Source organism: Enoplosus armatus, chromosome 20, assembly GCF_043641665.1.
Source record: "Enoplosus armatus isolate fEnoArm2 chromosome 20, fEnoArm2.hap1, whole genome shotgun sequence".
Taxonomy (NCBI): Eukaryota; Metazoa; Chordata; class Actinopteri; order Centrarchiformes; family Enoplosidae; genus Enoplosus; species Enoplosus armatus.
This window is the reverse complement of record NC_092199.1, coordinates 17,092,298-17,119,407: the sequence shown is the minus strand read 5'-3', so window position 1 is coordinate 17,119,407 and position 27,110 is coordinate 17,092,298. Positions and strand designations below refer to the sequence as shown.

Below are 27,110 nucleotides of genomic sequence, written 5' to 3'. Positions count from 1 at the left end.
TTGTTATATACTGCTGGGATGTAATGGAAAGAATTGATATCATAATGAATAATTCTATGCCACGTCGCCCCTACTGGTTTTCCATCATACTGTCATACTTTGGCCAGTATGATCATTGAACAGGTATTAAATTTTATTCAATGTGGTGTTAAATAGGTCTTAATAAGTCTTAAATTTAACTTGGTGAACCCTGCAGAAACCCTGAATACAGACACAGCTCTCCCCAGGTGATGGAACCATGATGTTAAAATTTTGTGAAAAAATATTATTATAAACTATACAAACAAATCATTTGATTAAACCTTCAACTCATTAAGACTAGCGTTGTTCTACTTGTTGTTGCAGGAGGAGGATGCTGTGACTCTGGGCCTGTCGACCGGCCATGCTCTGGTGAAGCTCCGGGACCAGCTCAGCAGCCTGCTGGAGCAGCACCAAAGGGCTGCACGCAGACGGGCCTCTGCACAGGTACACGTACACATTTATACATACATAGTTATACCAGTGGTCTTTAATTAAGTACAATTACTCCCTAAACTTAAATCCTTACCCTGACATTAAATTAATATTTTTTGTAAACCTAACCCTAAACCCAAATGAGCATGAAAACACAAGAACACACAGAAAGTTATGTATTCCACACGGCCTTGATCCCATCTACTAATACCAACACAGTTCCTCAACCATTTTTTAAATAAATCTGTCACATGTTAAATGCCTTACATAACACACTGCGTATTGTGTTGCTTAAGCCTTGTTCTTTTGTCATGTTTTCATAGGAACAGTGGGTGAATAGCTTTCTTAACCATGGCAATCGTCACTCTTGCCTCCATTGGCCAGGGGCTGCCCTTACTCTACTGGTGGTGCTGGGACTCTTCTGCTGCCATGGCAGCCAGCCAAAGGGCAGGTAGGTGCCCTCTTGCTGAACCGTCCTGTTCAGGAAACCTCTATGAAACTGTACATGCTGTCACTGCAAACTGTCATTTATCATTTTTGTTAGGAAAGATTTAATCGTGTCTGAAGAAGCTACATTATCCAGTTGTAACCACCATCATTGTTGTAAAAGTAAATTATTTTTGGGGGAAACTAGGCTTAGAGAAGGCTTAATGTGAAAATCTTGACATGTATGAAATGGCACATATTCAATTCTGAGAACAAGCCAAGGAGGTCTATGTGTCTCTCTTAAGTTTGGGCAATGCTGCTTATCTACTTGTCCTTTATTATTTTTATGAAAAATGATCAACATGTTCAAGATGAACAGAAGTGAGAAATTGTAATTAATCATCAGCTACACAAACACCAGCTGTGGTTGTTCTTGCTGTGTGCCAAAGCAATCTTACACATGCCTGGACTGTTCTCCTTTCTCTCTAACACCATTTGATTAAATATGTATATTAACTGACCAATACTGACTGACCAAATAAAAGTTTCATTTGGTTTGAATTTGGATATATTTGCTATAATTGTAGAAGTGATGGTTTCTCAGAGGGCAATTTTTTATTGAGCAATACAAGATAATTGAGAAATATATCTCTAATTGTGCTGGACCTGAGTTCCTGATCTTCGATTTAAGTTGTCACATATGGCTCTACCGTTCTCCTTTTCATCTCCACAGTTCTGGTATAGAGCTGGTGAACGCTGCAGCCCTCCTTCTCCTCTTCCTGCTGAACTTGCTGCTGGTTGGACGTCAGGAGAGGCTGAAGAAGAGCGAGATGGTTGGGCGCCTCAAGGGTATCATCACACAGCTCAGTGGTGAGTCAGGCTTGTTGATTCATCACTTGAAATATAGAGGAATTATGGCATTTTGTACTTCCTGTACAAGATAACCTCTCACGATCTGCTTTTTCTTCATTTACTTTTTTTCTAACTCATTCGTGGCAACATCCACAATGAAATTTGTGGCAACATGATTGCTGGCCTGTTGTTTGTTGGTCAGCTTGTCAAATTCAGTATCATGGGTCCACAGTATTGAGGAATGGGGCTAATCTCCCTGTGATCAAAAGCAACAGTTGGCTAACAAACTCACAATTCTGGTCTTGTTACTATTCCAGTTCGCACTTGGGTAAATGATCTCACTTGTATAGCGCCTTTCAACCTTCACGGTTCCCAAAGCGCTTTACAGCTAAGTCTCATTCCCCCAATCACTCACACATTCACACACCAATGGCGACCGAGCTGCCATGCAAGGTGCTGGTCTCCATCGGGAGCAACTTACGGTTCAGTGTCTTGCTCAAGGACACTTCGACATGACGGGGGCAGCTGGGGATCGAACCCCCAACCCGCTCTAACCAGCTTTACCTCCCGTGTGACCATGCCGCCCGTTGGGCTGGATATTGTCCCACAATTATCAATACCAGTAGCAATACTGCTAATTTGATTTTGATACCGGTTTCTACTGGTTCTTCTTTTTAATGCTTATTTTACTGCTGTACTGCCAAAGAAATTTCTGCCTATCTTTTGAATTCTACATTTTTGCTAAATAAAAATAGCATGAAGCATTTAGTCGTAGTAGTAACTCAGAAAACTTAATACTGATTATTTGTCCCTCATATATGAACATATATGAGAGGAGATTCACTGCTTAGCAGCTACCATCGGCAGGGGGAGGAGGGGTTGGCTTTAAAGTCTGCAAGCTCTATGTTTTTATTCTGGGATTCCACTAGAGCAGCTTTGCATGATTCACAGTTCAAAAAAGTCCTTATTTATCTTCTCCTGGCCCTTTCTGCAACCCCTCAGTTCACCCTCTGAAACAATTTCTGGACAAACTGAACAACTTCCAAAAACTTTGGAGTTTTGAGCACTCCAATAACTTAGACTGAGCGGGTGGATGAGCATCCCTGTACTTGGTGGGTGGTGCTGTGATTGGATCAGATGACCTGCTGAGGGGGCGTGGCTGAGTGTGGTGACTGTATAGTTGTGACATCACAACCTTAAGGAAGTCCCGACAGCTTAAGGAAGTCCCGACGGCTCGTTTAAAGGCACACTTTCTGAATACGGGCTGTGTGCATTTCTCCGTGGACTGAGCGCTTTGATACTTTCACAGTATTTATACAGCACCAAGAGCTGCTTTAGAATCAAAGAAGACATGTAAATCTCACTTCTACAATATGGGACCTTTAAGGTATGGGCTCATTTGGCTAAACTGTTACTCGTAGTCAAGTTTAACTTTTAACTTTGCTTGTTCATTATAATTCACTATTAGCCTCCATATGGCTGTGGAAAACACACCGCAGAGCAGTCATAGCGTTGCATTTCTACAAATGTATTTTGCGGTTGTTCAAGAGTGGTTGGCTCGTATTGTCTCCATTACTGGGGAATTTTGATTGCACTCATGGCAACAAACATTCTTGTCGTTGACTTGAGTAAAATGCAACCACATTTTAGACCATTTTCAAGGGGGTCCGCTATGTTCACTTCCTGGTTTCCTGACCACCAATACAAAGATTACCTACTTAAGTATTGATATGTGGTACCAAACCACAGTCCATTATCAAAACACTGTTGTACCCTGTATGGTAGATAATTTTGATATCCTGTATGTGTTCTACAGGGGTACGTTGAAATTAATTTGAGGTGTCCCATTTGGTGAAATGGTTGACTGTGTAATTCAATATCTACTCTATGGATGTCTGGAGTCGATCTGCAAGAGTGGTGTCAGGGCTGATCAAGTTTTTTTTTAATTTATTGGATTCTACGAGATTAAGCTAACACCAGTCATAACACAACTCGGGATACACCAGCTGTCACAAATGCCCCACTGTTCTCTTAAACTCTGCACTACCTTTTCTTCATGCAAAGTGTTGCAAGCAAGTGAACAACGGAGCATTGCAACAATTGAAGACCAGCAACCAGCACCCTCTCTCAATTAAATGTTCTGTTTTTAGTACTGAATATTTAGACAGTGTGACGATACAAGACTGCCACATGCTGTATCTAAAACGCTGATCAGATTTTGCCAGAACTTCAGCATTGTACATTTTCAAAATGACACTGACAACATAAAACATATTTCTTATGTTCTGAGAGGAACTGAATCATGTATAGGTTATAATTAGATGACCTTCATTGTCACCATATTCATGTTTGTCATCCTCCCCTCTTCCTCTTTCTAACTGCGTCCTCACTGTCTTTGCCTGTTACTGCAGACTATATATCAGGGTATGTGGGTGAAGTGCGGTGGCCTCCATCTCTGTACCCTGATCTATACACGCCCTCGTCCCCATCGTGGTCCCTCCACTGGACCTATCGTGACTCCCAGTTGATTAACCTGCCCGTCAGTCTGCTGGTAGAAGGAGACATCATCGCTCTGAGACCTGGCCAAGAGGCGTTTGCATCCCTCAGAGGCATTAAGGTTAGTCTATGTGTGAAAGCACATACAGTACGTGTACATGCACTTTTTTTGAGATGCAAAGGAAGTTAAAATTTGGTACATGAGGAAAATGTGCAGAAATAGTTTTGTATTCATAAACTCCCTCCTGTTGCAGGAGGAGGCACAATGTCATCAAACAAATACACCTCTGGTCATATTGAGTACATTGGAATTGCAACCCTGTGTTGTGATTCTGCTGATGATGTCACACTGCCATACTAGCGAGTAGAAAATGTGCTGTTCTCGGTCTTGCTAGCGCGTGCATGTGTTGACTGACAGCTGAGGTAAATAGTTACACATTGTCAAAGCCAGGCGGAAACATAAAACAAAATAACAGCTCAAATAGAAATGAACACCAAACCCAGAGTTGAAATCCATTATTTTCCTTTCAATAAACATTACAGAAATTGGATTTCAGCAATTTAAAGTGCCATGGTGGGGTAGATAACCACAGTAGAGGGGACTGTTTTGTTCGGAGCCCACAGACCTCACAAGGCTTTGAAGAGATTATGTTATAAAGGATGGCTTTCATATTTCACAAGTCAACTGTAGACATTGAGAAATGGCATTTGCTAAAGGAGGTGTAGTACAATGAGTCATAGGCTGTGAGGTTACTGTTTGTAACCTAAGTTTATAAATGAACCAAATAGAATCAGTTGAGGTTTATTGCACACAAGATGGTCTATATCATCATCACAAATCTTTGCTGAACAGTGAGTTTTGATGTCTGTCTTTGTCACTTAAGCCATGTTATGTTCATATGAAGCCTGCTGCAGGATGTGGTGTTTGCTGTGTCACCGTATTGAATTTGGCTGTGTATGCTACTATTTTTAGGCATGTTTTAGGCAACAACTGAGCAGGCACAGTGTAGGCATCACATATCTGTATTTCCCTTATTTTACCACATTATCCCTCTAGCTCTTATAGCTTAGATAAGATGAGGTGATTAGTGCGTGGCCTCATTTAACAACTGATTGATGAATAAAATGATGAACTACCCTTTGTTGTTTACGAACCGATGCATTGCTTCTGCCCTGTAATCAACTGCTTGGTGTTGCTTGGACTTGAATAAGCAAGGGGTAAAAGGAAAAGGCATTCAGATAAAATCACACACACACATCTTTGTCTTAACTTGACTTGAATGCTGCAGGACACAGTAGCTGCTGTATGTCATTGCAGCTATGAAGTGGGTTCCTCCCAGTACATATTTGATTTAATTAGACTATACATCAAAACAGCACCAGAGATATAACCAGTAATTTCTGTCCCTCCAGACCCTCCAAACAGCCTTAACCATAATGTCTAAACTCACTGCTGGTGTCAACAGTGTTCACCTGATCTATACCTATAGAATGGTCCATTGAAACTTAATTATGTGACCAGCTGGATCTATTTTTCTCTCCTCAGGATGATGAGCACATTGTGTTGGAGCCAGGAGATTTATTCCCCCCATTTTCCCCTCCTCCTTCCCCACGGGCCAATGAGAAGAGAGGACCCCAGAGCCCCCAGCAACACCGTCTCTTCAGAGTGGTCCGGACTCCAGTACTGGACACAGTCAGGTAGGGACTTCTTGGCCATGTTCGGCCTGGGTGTTGAGAAATGTTGCGTGGCTGGGTGTGTAGTTATTCATGGGCGCCAAGCGATTTTTTAAAATATGTTTCTTTACCCTCTTAAACCTATGTCACCTATACCACAGAACATAACTTCCTAACATCATCAAAGTTTGTTTGACATCTGGTTTGCACACAGGGTTTACAAAGATAACACAATAAAAGCTCTCCAGACAACTCTACATATATTTCATATATACAGTCATCAGCTCATAGTATGTTGATGTAATGCGAATACACTGTAGTCATAGTAGAAATAATACAGTTTTCAGGTAGAGAATGCTACATAATTCCATTATATTTCCTCTGGGCATAAATGAGTCTCTAGTTATTTTGCTTGAGTTGAGGCACTCAACAGCAACACCTACATGTTATCAGCTCCTTATAAGTAAGATAGGAAAAACAGGGAATTTAACATCAATAATAATAACATTTTTTGTCCCTTGTCTTCTTTTTTTATTTTTCAACAGGAACACTTTGGAGTCGGCATTGGCCCGGCCCATCACGGTGCTAGATAATGAGAGGTTTACAGTGCAGTCGGTTATCACCAAGCTAGTCTGTCCTGTCGTGTTGGTGAGCAGTTTTTTTTAGTTGTCTCTGCAATGTATTTGGAATGTTCTCAACTTAAAACAACCCAGATGTAATGTGTGCCACCTTTGCCTTATTGGTATCTTTATGATCTCTCCCTGTAGGTGGCGTTCCTGCTCGTGAACACTATCCGCTATTTTTGTGATGCACCCAGCCTCACCCCCCCCTGCTTCCATTTCTTTCAACTTCAGGTACAATCATTCAAAAATTAAATGTGTAGCTAACATAGACAAAGATTTCCATTTTTTTCACATTAGTAATGTGTATGAACACAGTCAGCTATTTTAATTAAAATCATTTGTGAAGCACACAAAATTAATTTATAAGTCAAACCTTTCCATAATATTTTTGTAATAAACATGCTAAATCATACATTTTAAAATGATGTGGTTCAAAATAGATAATAAATGAAAAAAAAAAGTGGAGATGATGGGACAGAGATGTAAGTGTTTGAAATTGTATTCGCAGTTGATGGGTGTTCTGCCCATCTTGCCCTTGCTCTTCCCTGTCATGTGGGTGCTGTTGAACGCCTTCGGAGAGGCCAGGGTCCTCGCTGAGTTCAGCCGCGCATCACCAGCTGGTCTGGTGAGACACACACACACATACACACACACACACACACACACACCACACACACAAATGCACTAGAGTTCTAACTTTGTGATGTGCACTGACAGAAAAGTCAGCTTCAGTTACTAACATGGAGGATTGTGTTGCGTTGTTTGAACTAATATCTACACACACACACACACACACACACTGTAGGGTTGGACTGGTATCATGGTTTGATTCCAAATTAAAAGGTCAGTACCAAAAGTAGAGTACTCCCACCTGTGATATGCTATTAAACATTGGTATAATTAATTGCATATTAAATGCGTTCAATCTATGAATGTTATCCAGGTGGTCTACGGAATATATGTCCACTGGCTGTGTTCCAGCAGCATCAAGGCTCAGACTCAGCCCTGTCCTTTCAGTGTAGACTGTATTTACAGAGGAGCACTTGCAGTAGCCAGCTTTTTGGTTTGTGCTCTTGGTTTTTTGTTGTTTTATTTCCCTTGACCACATGCAGGACATCTGTTACCATGTGCGATGGACAACAGGAGCAATCAGATTCCATATACAGTGTGATCTGGAAGTATTTGGACAGTACCACATTTGCCTCTCCACATTGGTTTTTGCATTGATACAATAGCTATGAGGTAAAATGTTGACAGTGCTTACATCCTTATTTTGTGAAAAATTATGGACCTTTTTTGTACACAGTCCCCTAATTTTAAGAATAAATCCAAACAATGATCCTGTACAAAAATTGACAAACTTGAAAGCCCAAGTCACTGGTAAATGATAAATTAAGGTATGAAGCCCCCAAAACAATCAAGGATTGATGCTGTCTGCAGTACAGCACTTCCGTAAAGTTGAGGGACTTGTAAGTCCCCTAACCACTAACTAAAAAGGAGGGTTAAAATCAAAGCAGCAGAGGCCGAGATGTCTCAACTTAGTGTGATCTCTTACAATTTTCTATAATACATCAAAGACTGGTTCCTACAATTCCCATAATGCAGCTCAATTGTGTCTTTCATTAGAACCTTCCTACCTGGTAAACGCCCATGTCCAACTCAGCATCCCCATATTTGTCCAAGCTGAGATAATCCTGATGACATCATCTGGGTCATTTTCTCAGATTTGCCAAAGTTCCTCCAGATCCTCAGAAGACATTATACAACTGTTTTCACAGGCTTAGGGGCTATGTATTACACTACTCACAATAAGTTAGGGATATTGTGAGAGACTCAGTGGATGTCATACATACGGTGTTTGTTTCACTTCAGAGATTTTTGGGATAGGGAGGCAATTGTATTGGGGTGATAGACACACCTCATTTTGTGTTTTCCACGTAATGGTCTCACTGTGTACAGTGTGCCTTACATATTGGGGCCAATACCAAAAAATACCAAAAGACAACTCTTTTCAATGTGGCATCAATTTCAACATTCTGTGGGTATAAAAAGCTGGTATTGTCAGTAAGTCATTCCAAGTTCATCATTCAAACAGCCATGAACACACGACGTCACTTAACGGACGAGCAGCGCCACCTGGCCATAGCGCGCCTTCGGGTCGGTGGCAGGCAGTCAGATGTTGCTCGTGTGTCTCAAAGTGTCATCAGCAGACTTGCATCAAGACACAGAACTACTGGCAGAGTTCGTGACAGACCCAGGAGTGGAGCCCCACGAGTGACAGACCGCAACGATGACCAGTACCTAAGGACCTATGCACTCAGACATCGTTATGCAACTGCCACACAGCTGCAGGCCCGTTTACGAGATGTGAGGGGTACTAGGGTTTCCAGACAAACCATTCGCAACCGACTCCACCGCTTTGGCTTGAATGCCAGACGACCGTTGCAGGTGACTCCACTGACACCAAGACACCGCCGTGAACGTTTGCAGTGGGCACAAGACCATGTGACCTGGACAATGCAGCAGTGGTCTACCGTCCTGTTCACTGATGAGTGTCGGGTCACCTTGCACAGAAATGATGGTCGTCAGCGTTGCTGGAGAAGGCGAGGTGAGCGATACGCCGAGGTCAACATGGTCCCCAGGGTTCGCTTTGGTGGAGGAGGTGCAACAGTCTGGGCAGGCATCACCAGTCAGCGCAAAACAGATTTGGTTATTGTAGATGGCTCAGTCACTGCACGTTCTTACCTCAGAGACATCACAGAACCCATCATCATCCCCCAATTCCGCCAGCACACCCCCAACTTTCTGTTCATGGATGATAATGCTCCACCACATCGTGCCAGAATTGTCACAGCTCGACTTCAGGAAGTCGGAGTGCCTCATATGGTATGGCCAGCAATGTCCCCTGACCTGAACCCCATAGAGCACGTCTGGGACCAGCTGAAGCAGAGACTGGATGATCGTACCCCACCCCCACGTGACCTGGCAGAACTGCGTGTAGCACTTGTGGAAGAGTGGAACGCATTGCCTCAGAACAACATCATGAGGCTAGTGAGGAGCATGAGACGTCGCTGTCAAGCTGTCATTGCGGCAAATGGTGGAAACACCCGCGACTGACATTGTCAATTTTTGCTATTTGGGGCTATCCTTGTTATTGTCTAAATTTTTGGGGTAATAAATATCAAACTAATGACAATGGTGTTTCTTCTCATTCATTATTAGTAATATCAAAGGGAACTTTTACTTATTTCATTAAAATTCAGACCAAATAGGACAAGCACTCACGTAAATAACAATATCCCTAACTTATTGTGAGTAGTGTAAATAGACAGCTATGGTTGGAAAATGAAGAAGCATTTAGGAGTGGGGACAGGTTTACAGAGTCAAAGCATTCCACTGGGAAAACATTCCAGTGGTTTTTGTGCAAGTCTTCCTTTCATTCAAATTCTTTGGCCATCAGTACAGAGACTGAGAACAACTATAATATTTGTTGTTGTCTAAATGTTTACTGACTGCGCTGTACGCTGTTTCAGAGGTTTTTCTATGCTGGCTATTGTCACCTTCAATTCATAAATAGTGATATTTATCTTAAAAAACCCATATCAGTCTAACCCTAACACATACACACTCACATGTGTACACACACACACACACACACACACACACACACACACACACACACACACACACACAGAGGAGATGCAGCGAGGGCCTCCCTCTGTGTTTTAACTAGACTCTTCTCTTGCCCCAGCTTGCTAAGTTCTCTGAGGACACGCTAAGCAGCTACACCGAAGTGGTTTCCTCCCAGGTATAACCTCTCGCTGTCTCGCTCCCCCTCTCTCCCCTCCTCCACTCGCTTGGCTACCAACTCCACCTGAACCCGCCTGTCTTCACTCGCTCGCTGCCCTCGCACTTTGCAACTCCCTATCTGGAACCCACGTACACGGCTCTCACTACCCCCCCCCCCCCCCCCCCCCCCCCCCCCACCACCACCACCACCACCTTCAATCTCCATTACATCTTTGATTTCTTCACCTTGGAAATCTTAATGGGCATCTTCTGATTCAGATCACATCTCTGATTCTTCATGTGTTCACTACCTTTTTCTTTTTTCTTTTTCTTAGCTTTGCTACGAGCACTTTGCTTTGCTTTCTGTTGTTTTATTCATTTTTGACTCTTGGTTTTGGTCACTCTTCATATGTGGATTATCAGTCAACACGTCTTGACCGAGCACCTCTGGATGTAAGTTTACGCTCAGATGCCTCCAGTCGTCTTTGACATGTTCTCTCAACAGTCAGTCCTGTCTCTTTAAGATCATTTTCTCCTGGATACAGCTTCTGTTCCCACGACCTCTCACAGTTTCAGAGCAAACCCAATTGTCGTCCGTCGTTGCTTGGCTGTAGAACCCAAAGGAAAACACAGCAAATCTTTCTATCTTTCTGAAACCATCACTGTTTCGTCTCTGGCTGTGATATTGCTCCAGATGAATACATAGCGAGTGTTGAATATAGGGAAGAGATCATCCTGAGAGGGACTTTTACTTGAATCTGTGCCTGACCCTTCCACCGCTGCTTGTCTGCCTGCACTGCATGACTAGAAATCAGCCCCAATATGGCCGTATGCTGGTAATTTCCTCTCCTTGTGTCCTTTCTTTATCTCCTTTTGGAATTATAGATAATATATTCTTGACTTGGTCACAGCATCAGATGCTGATTTAAAATCTGAATTTGGCTGATCAATTATCATCGATCAATTGGCAGATCAACGCTGACCTTTTTAGATGCTAGTATCAGGAATGCCTTCTGTTTGAACACATTTTGATCTTTACCTGTTTCTAAAATGTTGTCCCTGCTAGACTCTGAGAGTGAAGCACATCCAACATGCTTATTTATGACTGTTGCAATACTCTACACACACTGATATAATCAGCGGAAATTGCTCCTTTAAGGTTTAGCGGTATATCCTGTGTCCATTGAGGACATGTATTAATAAATCCATTTTGAAATTATATAAAAAAAGAAGGTCCTTATCACTTCAAATCTTGTCTCCTAATCATCAGATTCAGACATTTTTCAGTATCAAAATTCTCAAGGTGATTGTATATCCATGTTTACTGTGCAAACAGGAACTGTTGGATACAGATAGTAGCTTTGTGTTACACCCCTAATGTACATGTTTCTTTAGTATATCAGCCCTCGACCAGAGAACCTGCAAGTTCATTTTAGATGCTGCCTGATAAAGAGAGGAGACAAGGAAGGACAAGTTGTGATTTTGGGTTTGTCCCCTGCTGAACCATTCATCATGGATTCCATCCAAAAAGAATCAAAATCTGCATGGATGTGTTTTGGACCACTCACAAAATGCTGCAGTTTGCACCAGGCTTCACCTCCTTGCCCTGTGCCACTAGCACTGTAGCATAGAAGCTTTTCTTTTTCTTTCTATTTTTTATAGAGCTGATTAAGACTTACTTGTTCTATAGCTGGTTTGGGGCTTTTAGGCTGAGCTGTTAACTCAATTTGCTTCTTCCTTGTTCCTGATAGCTCATTTTTCAATTTGTCCAATTTAAAAGCTGTGTCACTTTGTTTTTGACGGTCACATTTTAGTAATTTGTATGTATTGACACATTTCCATCCTCTAGTATGTAGTAGAAAGCAGTTCTCTAACTTAATTCATATGTGTGTATGTGTGTTTTATTGTGTGTCTTATTTCTTTTGTGTGTGCACGCACATGTATGCAGGAGATGCTGCGTTGTGTGTGGAGACATCTGGTTGGCGTCCTGAAGGGAGAGTCTCAGACACTGTGTTATACTTCAAGCCTTTTACACACTCTGGGATCTGTCACTGTGAGTATAATAGGGATAAATGATTTGGGGAAGATATCTAATTGCAATTTCAATTGTGATTATTTTCTGTAAATTTAACTCCATATCCACATTGATGGTCTACAGAGTACAACAACATGATGTTGTACCATAAAATGATGCAGTTCCTTGTTGTTAAGGTTTTTTTTTCCAAGCCATGTATTTAGAGAAACTTTAACTTCCAAGTAAACATGCTTTTGCTAGCTTTCTATAGAAACAAAATTAAAAGTTTTCATATCTGACTGATGTCCCCCCAGTCATACTATTGACAGCTCTGCATTTTAGCTGCTTCAGCTAACGTTAGCTTCACTGAATCACAGGACAAATTGCCTCACAGACCCTAATTCTGCTGGTCCCCATTCAGAGCTTTAAAGTTGCTATGCTTAAGCATATTAGCATATTCTCATTCAATGTATTTACATTCTGGAATGGATGTAAGGGGATTATGCCTTAAAGGATACCAAAATATGTAACGAGAATAAATAAGCCTCAAAGAAGCACCAAAATGATATATTCTATGAAGTAGAGTGATTACACTCACTTTGGCTATCAGAAACAATCAATGTTTATTTTAAATAGAATTTAACATACATTCAGGGGACCACCCATAAAGGGAGAAATTAATAAAGTCTCATAAGGTATACTAAACTATCAATTTAGAACTCTCATAATTATATTAATAATTGCAACCAAAATTATCATATCAATAGCTCGTAAAAGTTGAAGGGTTTTGGGGTTCTGAATAGTAGAGGTTGGCATTCATTCTTATTCAACATTAAATACACCAGCTAGTATATTTAGTTAGTTTGCATGTGAGGCACATCTAGTAGTTACTAGATGTAACAAGCTCCATGAGTACGTGTGTGCAGCCTAACTAACATCAACTAAGCGGTGTGGCTACCCATCAGACATCACAACAATAAACCTCAATGTTGTTGAAGGATATCAGGTAACAGAAAGTGATTGGAGGAGAGGTGTGACTGTTTATGTTTCAAAGTAAAAGTCCATTGAACAAATTCATCTATGGAATTCCAATGGTTCTTACAATGACATCCGTCATTTTTGGCAAACCAACTTTACTGTGTTGATTGGAAAACTACTCGCAACATGCAGCATTAAATCAGATGGAGGTTGCAGTTATTTTTGAGGGACTTCAAAAAAAATGTGTTTGGCTGCACTGGAAATAAATACACTAGTTGCTCTTTTGTTGTATTTCTGACAAAGTAGCTGCTCAACGTCTGCTGTAGTATTAAACCACACTTGTTGACACCATTAGTAACCAAGACTGAAATCTTAGGGACTACAACTTTAAGGAGTAATATACCTACATCCATTTACTTGGGAACCATTTTATAGACTTGTTGGTGTAAGGATAATGTATGTGTGTGAGTTGTAAACCTTTCTTTGTATGTAGGTGTTGTGCTGTGTGGACAAGCAGGGTATCCTGTCGTGGCCTAACCCCAGTCCAGAGACTGTGCTGTTCTTCAGTGGACGAGTGGAGCCACCTCACAACAGCCAGGATGATCTCAGAGACGACCTGTCTGTCAACTCCTACTGCCGAATGGAGACAGATGAGGACAGGGATGAGGTGTGTGTGTGCGTGGGTGTTTTCTTAGGCAATTTTTAGCCTCACTTGCAGTCTGGCTGTAGAAAATTTTAATTGAGTTAGAAAAAGTGGTATATGGTCTGATATTTTTAGTAGAAACTGACTGGAGCCCGCTGAAATTCAGGAATTCATCATAAAGCACAGCGTTGTATCCACTCCTGACTAGTTGTGACTGCTGTGCAGGCCCAGGAGGTGGAGGCTCTGCTCTGTCTACCAGCCGAGCCCTCCACCCAGCAGGGGGAGGGGCCAGAGCCCAGCGAGACCTCACACGACACTGCCCGCTCGTCTGATAACCTCCGGCTTCTGCGCTCCTGCCAGCCTGCGCACACTCGCGTCAAACACCACTCTGGATCCAACGTTAGCTTCAGCCATGACACTGAGGGTGGGGAGGACGACCAGGACCAGGTAAAACTGGAGCTAAAACTTAACAATAGTTATGAAAGTAGGGGAAGTTTGATTTGACTTCACTATGTGGTGTGATGTTTTTCTTGTTCATTACTGTCCCGCATGTCTCCAGGACTTTGCAATGGGCTGCCCGGAGATGGAGGCAGAGGACTTTGTGTGCGACTACCACCTGGAGATGCTGAGCCTGTCGCAGGACCAGCAGAACCCAGCCAGCATCCAGTTTGACGACCTCTCCTGGCAGTGCCACCTGCCCTCCCTCAAGCCGCTGGGCCTCAACATCATGCTGAACCTCTGCAACGCCAGCGTCACCCAGCAGCTCTGCCGCTTCTCTGACCACCTCTCCAACCTGGCTCTGCAGGAGAGCCACGGCAGCGTGCTACCCGTCTATGTCCCCTGGGGGCTCTGCGAGCTCTCCAGGCTCATAGGTGAGCATGGAATGATTGTGTTTTTTAGGGCTGCTTTTACATCTAGTTGGTTAAGAGCAACCTTTTTATACCGTGGCCTGGTTTGCCCCTTAGCTGGGATTTTGTGAGGTCATATGAGACTACAGCAATCTGACAGATCTTATTCAGATGGTCTGGCACTGTGATGTCAGCCTTGAAGTTTTCTTCAGAGGGAAAACTTGATCTGACTGTCGTCCCACGTGTCATCAATTATTTTTAAGTTTTACCCCAGCAGAAAGTCCTATCCTAGTAGTATTAAGGAGTATTTCACCTGGCAAAACTGCGAGTGAAATCTTTTTTTTTTCTTTTTTTTAAGTTGCAAGTTCCTTGATATAAAACCTGTTTACTTGCTGTACAGTGATAGTATTGTTTGGTGCGATTACTATCTGATAACATCATTACAAATCCAACTTCTTGTTTTGTGCTACAGCATATCTGTACTGTAAATCATATGCCCTACGCTCAAATCTTTGCATCAAAATAAGACCGGTCCTTATTTACAGTGCATCTCCTGGAAGCTAATATAAATCAAATTGTACCAAAACTTTTTACGGCATTGCTGTTATGGAGTTGAGGCTGGACAAGGGCGGGGATTCAGTGAGGTATTCATGCTTTCATTGTACTGCAGTTTGTGGTGTTTTGCACTCTTTGCGTATGATTTGTTTGTATGATTGTTTGTATGATCTGTTTTGAGGGACTAGCTCTTCACCTTCTGCTCTAGACATTTGACTTTCGTTTTGCCCGTCTGCTCTCTGCACAGCGGCATCATTTTAGAAAATCTGTTGTTAATATGTTGTTTGTGTGAAGAAATTAGACAACAACCCTTGTCTTTTCTGTGTGTGTTTGTGTCAGGGTTCACTCCTGGTGCAAGGGAGCTGTTTAAACAGGAGAACCACCTGGCTCTGTACCAGCTGCCATCTGGAGAGAAGACCAAGGAGTTCACTTCCCGCCGCCTTCATTACTTCACCAAACGCCAGCCTCCCATCTCCCACCTTATTTCCCTGTTTGTACGAGACTCTTCCTCCAGTGAGTCCACCCACACTGGTCTGTTTTGTTTTATTTTACAGTTTTTATGCATTTCTTAATATGCACTTCTCTTCCCTTGTTGACAGTTGAAAGATTTTTTTTTTGGTTTTAATGCTAATGTTATTCACTTTGTCTGTCATGACCTCTGACCTTTCTGTTGTAGATAATGTCCAGATGCTGTCACATGGCTCGGCTGACCTTATACTGGAGGCCTGCACTGATTTCTGGGATGGAACTGATATTTATCCCCTCTCAGGCTCAGACAGGTGCAGTATCTGTGACAATGACCATTTTCACTCTGCTGTAAAGCTTCTTCTAAATCTTGTAGCTCTTAATTTCTGTTTTACCTGTTACAGAAAGAAGGTTCTGGACTTCTACCAGCGTGCCTGTCTGTCAGGTTACTGCTCAGCATTTGCCTACAAACCCATGCAAGTATCGTTGTCCAGCCAACTGAATGGGAAGTGTGTGGAGCTGGCCCCGGGTCCCTGCCTCTTCTCTGGAGTGGAGCTGCCCTCCACCACCCCCATCAAACATAACTCCTGCCGCAACAGCTGGAGCTCTGACGGTATGAGTTGGTGACAGAAGGATGTACAAACGGGAGGTCGCTGTTTGCATGATTGTTTTTAAATTGATCTAAGATAATAATAAACTATAATAGCTAGAGCATTAATTTATTTATTTTTGCAGCAGAAAGCTACGGCTTTTCGCTTCATCACGCTGTACACTCGTGATGACATCATTTTACGTTACGTGCAGTGAAAACGTGGCAGAGGTCATTTTCTTTATTTATGACACAATTTCAATGCTTTTATCAATTATTATAGTATATTGACTTACATTATCTTTTAGCTTAGGTTGTACAGATGTTATATGAAGCATTTGAAGATACTCCAGAGAAATGACATCACAATAAGCTAAAATTCCAATATAGGCAATGGTGGACCATTTCTGTTGCAGTTCAAAGGGTTCAAAGGGTTCAGTGGGGGTTAAAGGGATAATACATTAATAATATACGTCTTTTCCTTTCCTTGTCTTTTCCCATCATGTCCACAGAGGGTATAGGTGAGGGTGTGGAGCGTGAGGACTGTGTTCAGGCCCTCAGTGGGCAGATCTTCATGGGCATGGTATCGTCCCAGTTCCAGGCGAGGCTGGACACAGTCCGGCTCATTGATGCCCTGGTGACCGCTTGTATCCGGTTTGTTTACTTTTCCATGGAGGACGAGCTCCGCAGCAAGGTGAGCACACACACACACACACACACACACACACACACACACACACACACAAGCTCCTATGAACATTTGATAGTATCTAGTTGGTCATCTTGGCCAGAATGATCTAGGTATGATTCTCCTTCCTTGGGGCATGAAATGAGCCCCTCGATCTGTTGTCTCTCTATGTCTCTGCTGACAACACTATGTTTCTTCCGCCATTCACCACAATAAATGTGTATTTCCCGGCATGCCGTTGTTTCCAGTCCACTCTCTGTTCATCAGAAAAAGCATGACTACTTCTTCACGTGGCTAGATTTGTGTCTGTGCAGGTTTTTGCAGAGAAGATGGGTTTAGAGACAGGCTGGAACTGTCACATCTCTTTGACTCCAAATGGAGACAGTCCCTGTGATGGAGCTCCATCCAGCCCCAGCCAGGGCTCCCTGCATGAAGACCTGAACCAAGGTACCAAATGAGTGTTTGAACAAACGCAAGTTAATATTCATTTTATTCCATTTACAATAGGGATGCACTACATCATGGGTAACAGGCGGACCGCGGTCCGAGTCCGGACCCAGACGCTGTTCTATACGGACCTGGACCTATAATCAATAAATTATTAAGGGATTTTAAATTTTGACGGGGCGCTCCTATTTTAACTGGTGCAGCTTTTCTAGTCTTTGCGGCACTGGTTTAGCGGCTCAAGAAACTCACAGACCAATTGCATACAAGTTACGCCAGCCCACATGACGCTACTCAGCCAATCAAATCTGTGCATTCCAGGCAATAAACATTGCGACTCTGAATACAGGCAGACGAGAGAGGTGAGAGGCGAGTGACAGATGATAAGATGAGTGAATGACACAGGGAGAGAAGACGGAGAGACGAGCGAGCGGGAGGGAGAGAAGACACATTATTTATTGTGAAATTGGTTGAGACTGTTAAGTCAAGATGTGAAACAGTTAACAAAGAAAAAGGGAAACTCAAGCTGCTGCTATACTTTATTTTGTTTTTCTAAAATTAAGCACTTTATTTTAAGATGCACAATTTTTCTAAAGCTATTTTATTTATTTTCTCTATTTTATTTTTAAATGCAGCCCTTCTTTTACTTAATGAGGGAAGAACATTATACATATCTACAGTATTATATATCTGTATAGTTCAATGTTAAGTGACAATAAATATTGTCAGAATGTTTTCGAATTGTACTTTCTTTATTTGATTTGACAGTCAGTTGTTGATCACATGCAGACATTGATATAACTACTAGGCTACTTCAATATATATCACACTAAATCACAACGCAAGTTAGACATTATGATGTTCAGGACCTTTGCTTGAGGACATTTTCTCTAACTGGACCTCTTCGAACTTTAGTTGAATACCCCTGCACTACATGATGTTTTTAGTTGATGATTTTACACATCAAACTGTGTTTACAGGTGTTGGGAAGCACTACTGCATATGTGAAAAAAGTTTTAAGCCTGATCAATTGCGTCAGGTTGGGCTGATGACTACAAGTTTGAAAATTAAAAGAATCTGGGGGTGTGGAGTTAGAAAGGAGTTGGCTTACCAGACCTCGATAGCCCACTCCTCATTTCTGATTGAGGCTCTGCTTTATGTCCAAACCAACAATAAATTCCATTTCATAGAGAAAGTGTAGCCTTACTAGAATTAACCAGAAAAGAGGACAACATTATATAAGAATGGCCGACAATAAATCAATAAGTCTATGGATACCACAATGGGTGTACCACGCATTATTAAGCCACGTAAATTAAATAGCTTGACACTTCTTATAGAAACAACAGTAGAATAGAACATCACCAAAACAGACAACACAGAGATGTATAAACAATACAAAATTCACAGCGGCTATAGCTACGTACTTTTAAACTTTTTTTTTCTTTAAGTACTTTTTACTTAAAAATTTTTTAACTCTAGTGCTTATTAATACATGGTTATTATGTGCATCTAGGATAGAGTATCGTGAAACACTAAGGGCCTGTGTCCACATAGTCTTCTTTCTGGCAGAAAAGCGCTTGCAGGGTGCTGGGTGAGCTGGGTTGAAGCGCTTGTGTGACAAGAGAAAAAATGCTGCACGCCGGTTTTGTTTCTATGACAGCAATATCTTAACGCTAGTTAAGGGGTTTACTACACAGCTAACAACAAGCTAACAGAATCAGAATCAGAAACTGTCGCCAAGTAAAATATGTTACAAGGAACAACAACATCCTAAGAACGTGTAGGATGATAAAAGCATTCACACTTCGCAGCAACATTCAGTGTCCGGCCAATCTACGCCTATTAATGGACTTTTCTCTCCAGCACCTTTCTGAAAAGTTCCAAGATTTCCAACTCGAAGCGCTCGGAGCAGCCGCGCAGAAAAGGCGGAGCGCACTGAAAAAAAGATGCCGGGTGCAGCACCTTTTCTCTAGGTGGTTGCACACGCTCTCTCCTCCTTGGGAACAATTAAAAAACGCTGGCGCTCAGAAAAAAAATTGCTATGTGGACACAGGCCTTAACACTGGTGCATTTGGAGATGCTCTTCAATATACATATAACAACCTGTCAGTTGGAGAGTTCATAAACCCACATACATTGTAATTCAGATCTTGTCAAATCATGACATTGCCCTGTACTGTAAGCTGGTCATCAAATCAAATGTGAACAGAGGCTGGAGAGTGTGTTAAGTCCCAAAAGAAACTAAATTCCAGAAAGCAAGCTTGTCTGTTAGGCAATAAGACTTCCTAATCAAGTATGTGTTCCGCAAATTCAGGGTGGTGTCAAACTCCTGTGTCATAAATCTGTGAAAGCTAGTTCTAAAATGTGTAATTTGTAGAGAGTATCTCTAACTTTAGACAGCTCTCTTCATGTGTGACTCAGATTCTCGGGATGAAGCAGAAGGTCCACTGCTGCCAGAGGAGGAAGTCCACTCTGACCTGGCCAGTTTCCAGCCCACAGACAGCGATGTGCCCAGCTTTCTGGAGGACTGCAACAGGGTAACAATACATTTTATTAAAACCCATGAAACTACTGCTCAGTTACATTACATTACATTTATTTAGCAGCTCAGTTTTTGTTTAAAAGTTGTCAAGTTTTGTTCCTGCTTTTGCTTTATCTGTGAATTTCCTTTTTAAGTGGATTATTTGTGTGTACTGCTCATTATAAAGAACTTAAATTAGCCTGAACATGTTTTTTTTACCCTGGTCCTGCTCTTTCTCAGGCTAAGCTACCTCGTGGTATCCACCAGGTTCGTCCTCATTTGAAGAACATTGACAATGTGCCTCTTTTGGTGCCACTCTTCACTGACTGCAGCCCTGACAGTGAGTCTTCTCCATGTGTTTTATTTACTAAGTCACTCTCCTTATGTGTAATCCCACTTCTTTGTCTTACTTTTTCAAGATGTCCTCTTTCCCCATTGTTTTCATCTGCCCCTCGAGTAGATTCAAAAGAGGAAAATGAGAAACAACAACAATGATTTCATGGAAAGAGATGGTGATCTGAGTTATTGTCTCTGTCCTAGATACTGTATACTGCATTTGCTTTGGAGTAAAATTTGACACTTATAATGTTTTTTTTTCTTCACAGCCATGTGTGAGATGATGAAGATCATGCAGGAGAACAGGGAGGTTACATGCTGTCTGGGAAGCTCTGCCAATTTCCGCAACAGCCGCCTGTTTCTACAGAGTGACGTCAGGTATACATACATTAATATAGTACATCCCTAAACATGATCTAAATTTGTAAATAAAAATCACAAAACATTAGAGCTACTCATTGTTGTAGTAAGCAGCATTTAGGCTATTAAAAACCAAAACTCATGATAATATTAACATGTATACATGTATATATTTGTGGAATCTAGCTGAAATAATTTTTCCTCAACTACCTCTAGTGGTATCTCACCATGCAGATAGTTTTGGTTTTATTTATTCAGGTTTTGAGATATGTCTCAGAGATTACCTACCCAACAGCGCTCAAAGTTTTGAAGAATTGACATTCAAAAGGTTCACAACAGCAACATCTCTTTAAAGAATCAGTGTTCCACAGAACAGGAGGCAAGCAGGACTTTCCCCCAGGAGACTGCTGTTCATGTCCCGTGTGAAACCAAAAGTCAACATTGACATATTATTTTAACCCAAACCATGATATTTTCCTAAACAAGTAGTTTCGATGCTTAAACCTAACCAAACTGCGACCGCTTCACAGTGTTAACCACGTGTTAGAAAGGCTTTCTGGCAGAAAGGCCTGAGGCTTATTACTGTTTTTCATTAATGGGCCCCTGGCCAAATTCTATTCCATTTGCCATTGTACTAGTGTGGAGACAGAAATCTCAGAATCAGAATCAGGATCAGAAATACTTTATTGATCACCAGGGGGAAATTATACAATGGACAACGTGGACAAATTAAACCAAAACTATCTGTATGGCTCGACTCTACTAGAGTTTAAGTGAAAAAGGGTTTTCCTGTGGCTTCCCATAGACAACCAATATAGTACTGATTGATCATAAAATAAATCTGTGATCAAACAAACTGCTCTATATTCTCTATATCAGAGGCTTATAATCCTCATTGGCCCATATGTTAACTTTCTCCCTCCACAGCATCGCTCTGGACCCTCTGTACCCGTCTCAGTGTTCGTGGGAGACGTTCGGCTATGCCACCGGAGGAGGATTTAATGGAGACACCGAAGGTCTGTCTCCTCTGAGGCTCTCCGGACAGCTCAACAGTCTGGGCTGTTCCGTCACCTTCCACCAAGGGGAGAGCGTCAGTATGGTCAAGCTCATAGAGCAGGTTAGACGCACACAAGCACTGACACGCTACCTAAATCAGAGAGAGATGTCACTTTTGTCAATTTACATGTCTTTTGGTGATCTGTTCCAGGCACGACACACAACCTACGGAATCCGCAAGTGTTTTCTTTTCCTGCTGCAGTGTCAACTCAGTCTGGTCATCATCCAGGTGAGAGGAGACCTCACAACCTCAGAACATATGGATGTTTATGCTGCACGAGTCGTGATTTTTATGTAAAAGTACATTTGCAACATAGAGACATACTGTATATGATATTGAATCGATAAATGAAGTGCCCTGGTGTTTGTCTGCAGTTCTTAGCCTGTGTAGCTCAGCTTCCTCCTCCCATGAACACCACTGACATCCTCTGGCTTTCCTGCTTCAGCTGCCCGCTGCTAAGGTACATACATACTGTACATACTAGAAATCTAGAAATTCATAATACAGTGTTATTTTGCTGTGCCTTACAGAATGTCCTACTGGTCTGCTTGTGTTGTGTTGACAGTGTGTCACTTTTGGGGAAGCCACCAGACAGTTCAGTCATGACAGTTGCCACAGGGAAGAACCTAGATGCAATTCCAAGGAAGGTAGGACCACATATCAGTCAAATGTTTCAAATCTACTGCTGATATATAAGCTTTAGTTCCTGGATTACTACTGTTAAAGCTTGGGGAAACAAAGTAACAAACTATTAACCAGTGTTTTATACTGTACTTACTGCATAGTGATACTAGAAACTTCTTCCTACCAACTGAAACACTATGGCGACAGTGGCAAGGAAAAACTTCCTTTTAAGAGGCAGAAACCTCTAGCAGAACCAGACTCTAGGTGGGCGGTCATCTGCTTTGACCAGTTGGGTTGGATAGAGAGAGACAGAGAGAGAGAGACAGACAGGCAGAGATGTATAGCAGTACCAGTAGTAGCCATAGCAACTATAATTATAATAATAATGGAAATATGACTAATAATAGTAGTTACAGCTGTAATAATAACTGAGATATGATTAATAATAGCAATAACAACTTGAATAGTAACAGAACTATGACTAATAATAATAAGTGTAGTGATGAGAGTCAAGCGGCCCCATGGCAGCAACAGCCAGGCGTACCAGGACCATGATCCACATGAACCTGCGAGACGAGAAAGCACAAAGAAACTCCAGGGAAGATATAAAGTTAGTGACATGCATTGGTGGGACATGAATGTGTAAGGATGGAGAGGAAGAGGAGGAAAGCTCAGTGCATCATGGGAAGTCCCCCAGCAGTCTAGGCCTATAGCGGCATACAGAATTGCGATTTATTGTAATTAGTTAGAGAATGCAGTTAATGCAGCTCTCTCTACATGGCTCTGGGCTACGGAAAAACCTGTAGGCATACGCCAGAAGGGGGAGACAAAAGTTCCACACTCCAGGTTTAAATTATTATGAATCTATTACAATATAATAATTAACACATTTATTATAATAAAAAATATTATTATTATTATTTTCCCTTATACATTATTTTGTTTTATATGTCCCGTAACATTATGGTTTAATACAGCCAAATGTGATACAGTATGTATTTCTTTGCACTGCTACTAGAGTGCATTATATTGAAAGGTGTTTCTAATGTTTTGTCCACCCTACTTACATACAAAAATGAAAAACACCTTTAATACAATGCATTACAGTACAACACCACTACTAACTACAACCTTGATAATATGCATATTGTGGAATAAACACCACTGGTAGAATTTATGACAGGGCTTTTGTTCTTCGGCTTACATTAGATTGTACAGAGGTACCTAATAAAAGGCTACTGAGTGTTTATGACAAAATGATAATCCACAAGATTCTTCCATTACTTGATCTTCGTGAAAGATAGTCAGCCGTAGACCTTTTTCATAGCAGACATTTTGACTTCTCATAGCAGGAAAGACAGGTGTAGCACAGGTGTTAATCATAACATTGATCATGGCTGCGTTTCATATAGGTGTGCAAGTTTCAAGCACGCATGGTAGCTCACTGGCTTTGCTTACTGGGACATCTAATGGAATTACTAACCCTATGACAAGTCAAAAATGTCTGTTGTGAAAGAGGTCCATCGCTTTGGTGTTTTGCAGTTACAGTAATAGAACAATACTCAGTGTAAAGTGCAGCTGATGAACACAGCAGTATTAAAAACTACTTCTTCATCTGTAGGGGAGGAACAATTTTAATAAAAAGGACAACAAGGAATTTGACAGGAAGTTAATGGATAAGAAGTTGCCACTGATAAATGGACATCTGTCATTTCAATTAGTCTGACTCTCTCCTCATGTCGTCTTCTTTGTCCAGACCCAGAACTACTTCCTCGGCTGTTTCCTGTTGAAGTTTGGCCTGACGGTGTGTGCCTACTTGTTGGCCTTTGGGTTCACCCTGCAGGAGGTCTACCTCAGAAGCAGCAACCTTACCTTAGCTGACAACACCACTGCCCCCTGCCTTCATATACTCACAGCCAGGTAGGAGGAGCGCTACTTTTAACAGCCCCTCGGTCAAAAGGCCACCGGTTGTTCCATTCATAGGTTCATGTGTTGACTGTCATTTCAAGGTATCACAGTTCATTTTAGGAGGATATTTATATTTATGCTGAAAATGATAGAATGATAGTGTGCAGCTCACTGATGGAGAACACACAGTGGAGAAAATACAGACTTTATTCATCTATTTAATTCATTGTTTGTCTGTGTGACTGCAGCTCTTCAGACGACGCTCCTCACTGGTTCAGTGAGCTGTCAAATGGCCTGCTGCTGACTCAGAAGGTCATGGCAGGGTTCCTCGCCTTACACACAGGTAGGTAGCTCACTCTAATATATGCAACATAAAAGATGTCATGTCATCATTATTCAAACCAATCCCTTTCTTCTGTTCTGTCATTTTTTATCTCATTTCCTCAGTGGTGATCTCTCTCAGCTATGTCCATCGCTCTCAGCCTCTGTGGAGAAAGAGTCCCTTCAGCAATACCTGGTGGTGTCTCACTGTACCTGTGGTGTAAGTGATCATCTCCTTTGGATAATTGCTGTCTGAAGTTATACTCTATTGGTCATTTGTATGCTCCACAGATTTAGAGTTCATGACATGATATCATGTAGAATACTCCAACTGTCTCACTGTTCTTCACATTTCCACCTCACTCAAGGAGCTAAAACCATTTGTAACAGAAAAGCGTGTGTTGCACATCTCTTATTTGCTCAGTCTGCACTCAGAGACTAAAGCTGGGTTCATACTTGACGCAAGGGTTCAGTCCTGCTGTAAGTAACTACAACAGGTTTGGATTTATAGTTCAGTTTCACCCATTGATAGCACCACTGCAACACTAGACGGATGGATCACACGAGAATCGCGAAATCACATGAGAATCCAGCCCTGATTTGCTACATAGCCTACCCCAAATATATAGCAGAGGCACTAGCGGATAGCTCCCGCGGTGGAAACGGTATTGCCAAATCTCTACCGGTGGACACATTTCTACCATCACATGCTGTCATATTGCCCAACCCTACATTCGGCTGTTTCGTCTTGTGACTGTAATGCATCTTTTGAATTTGCACCTGGAGGAATGTAAACAACAGCAACAAAAACACAGGTGAATTCTCATTACACTCCATTTCCATCTTCACTCTGACATTGCCTCCACTCTAAGTGATTTCTGTGGGGGAGGGGGATTTGATTTTCCCTAACTGATCACTAGAGACCAACGTATCCGCCTGAATATTGACAAGGCTTGACAACGGCGTTAGTCCTGGCCATGACATGGATTGGCTAATCGTTAGTTACCTGCAGTGCTCATTTGATCGATCGCTTTTCAATGGAGAAACTGCTGTTTCATGTCACAATGCCAGACCAGAAGCAGTCAACTCGGTAGAGCGGGCGGATTCAAAGGTCTGGACCCAGGCAAGAGGGATATTGCGATGACTGTGTGGATGATGTCACTCGCGCTTTCCGCCGCAGCAGATGATAGAATGTATTCAACTACAACAATTGCGTGCGAGAACTCCTGCGGCAGATAGTATGGTCTCAATTTTACCGTTGTCAGTTCAATATCAGGAGTGCAAATACATTCCTTCACAGTTACATGTCCAGGATTACACCATTTAGAGTTAGCAAAGACAGCAAGCCCTCCTCTCTTCTTACTGCTCTGTTTTCCTCTATCCGCCCGCACTAAGCGAGAAGGTGGCTAGTTCAAGGAGGTTGTCCTATACATTACCATTCAGCCATGTCTCCGTGAAGCAGAGCAAAGTTTCCCCCTTTAGGCACGCTGGCTGTTTACCAAGGCGGTTAGTTCGTCCAGGAAGTCCAGTTCCACACCGGGAGCAATATCTCCAGTTATTTTGAACAAGAAAAAAAAGAGAAAACATCCGAAAACACAATACAATTCACCAGAAACACCACAACCAAAATGCTGCATGGGGTGCAAACGAGCTTACATAAAGAAAGTTGACAAAAATTCCACAAACAAGGCAAAGTAATGAGAGAGCTGCTGCAACAGGCTGCCTACTGCTTGGTGTGCGGAAATCATTTAGTTGTGCATTTTGAACCTCTCTGTATAAATTCCTTACTACATTAACCCTCACTCTCTTGTCTCGTCCAGTCTGCTAAGCCAGATTGTTCAGGCCACGGTGGATTACCAGTTGTGGCGTGACCAGGGCAGCCTCCTGACCTTTAACCTGGGTGACATACCCCTGCTAGCCTGGCTGCTGGTCTCTCTGTCCCCACTGCTGGTGGTGGTGGTCAACGAAGTGGTGAAGCTACATGAAATACGGTATGAAACCAGACACAGTACTAAAACGACAAAGAAAGCAGCTCTAGATGGATGAATAGTGATGGAAAAGAGAAATACTGTAAATGGTTTGAATCCATTAACTCAATGACTTGGATTCTTGAGCAACAGATAGCGGAAAGAAGCAGGAGGGGACGTCACAGATTTATCTTGCAGGAAAAGCAGTTGGGTTCAGCGCGAATTGTTGAGGATTATTTAGTGATCAGATCAGATTTTTGCTCATTTTATGCGGAGCTGGAAAATTAAGCAGATTGTAACCCTGTCTTGATCTGAGTTATCTCCTCTGTCCATTTCAGGGTGCGAGTTCGCTACCAGAAGAGACAGAAGTTGCAGTTTGAAACAAAGCTGGGGATGAACTCTCCATTCTGATGTGTCCCCCTCTGAGGAAGTTGGTGTTGTGGCAATACTGGAAACCAGTCTGTCAGTTCTGGAAA

General features: G+C 42.0%; 1 protein-coding gene across 1 annotated transcript; it reads left to right on the top strand.

Moving 5' to 3' along the window:
• Positions 1–108: 108 nt before the first annotated feature.
• tmem94 (transmembrane protein 94) lies at positions 109–27,110 on the top strand. Its single transcript, XM_070927507.1, has 31 exons — positions 109–123; positions 346–465; positions 777–904; positions 1,613–1,749; positions 4,143–4,348; positions 5,774–5,925; positions 6,447–6,549; positions 6,669–6,755; positions 7,033–7,149; positions 10,276–10,332; positions 12,262–12,366; positions 13,799–13,972; positions 14,174–14,395; positions 14,508–14,820; positions 15,691–15,864; positions 16,028–16,130; positions 16,221–16,429; positions 16,918–17,099; positions 17,408–17,540; positions 19,962–20,077; positions 20,302–20,401; positions 20,667–20,775; positions 21,685–21,874; positions 21,965–22,042; positions 22,189–22,274; positions 22,380–22,461; positions 24,195–24,358; positions 24,595–24,689; positions 24,794–24,887; positions 26,488–26,658; positions 26,973–27,110. The coding sequence occupies exons 1-31, from the start codon at positions 109–111 to the stop codon at positions 27,043–27,045; spliced, it is 4,095 nt and encodes a 1,364-aa protein (XP_070783608.1). The 3' UTR covers positions 27,046–27,110.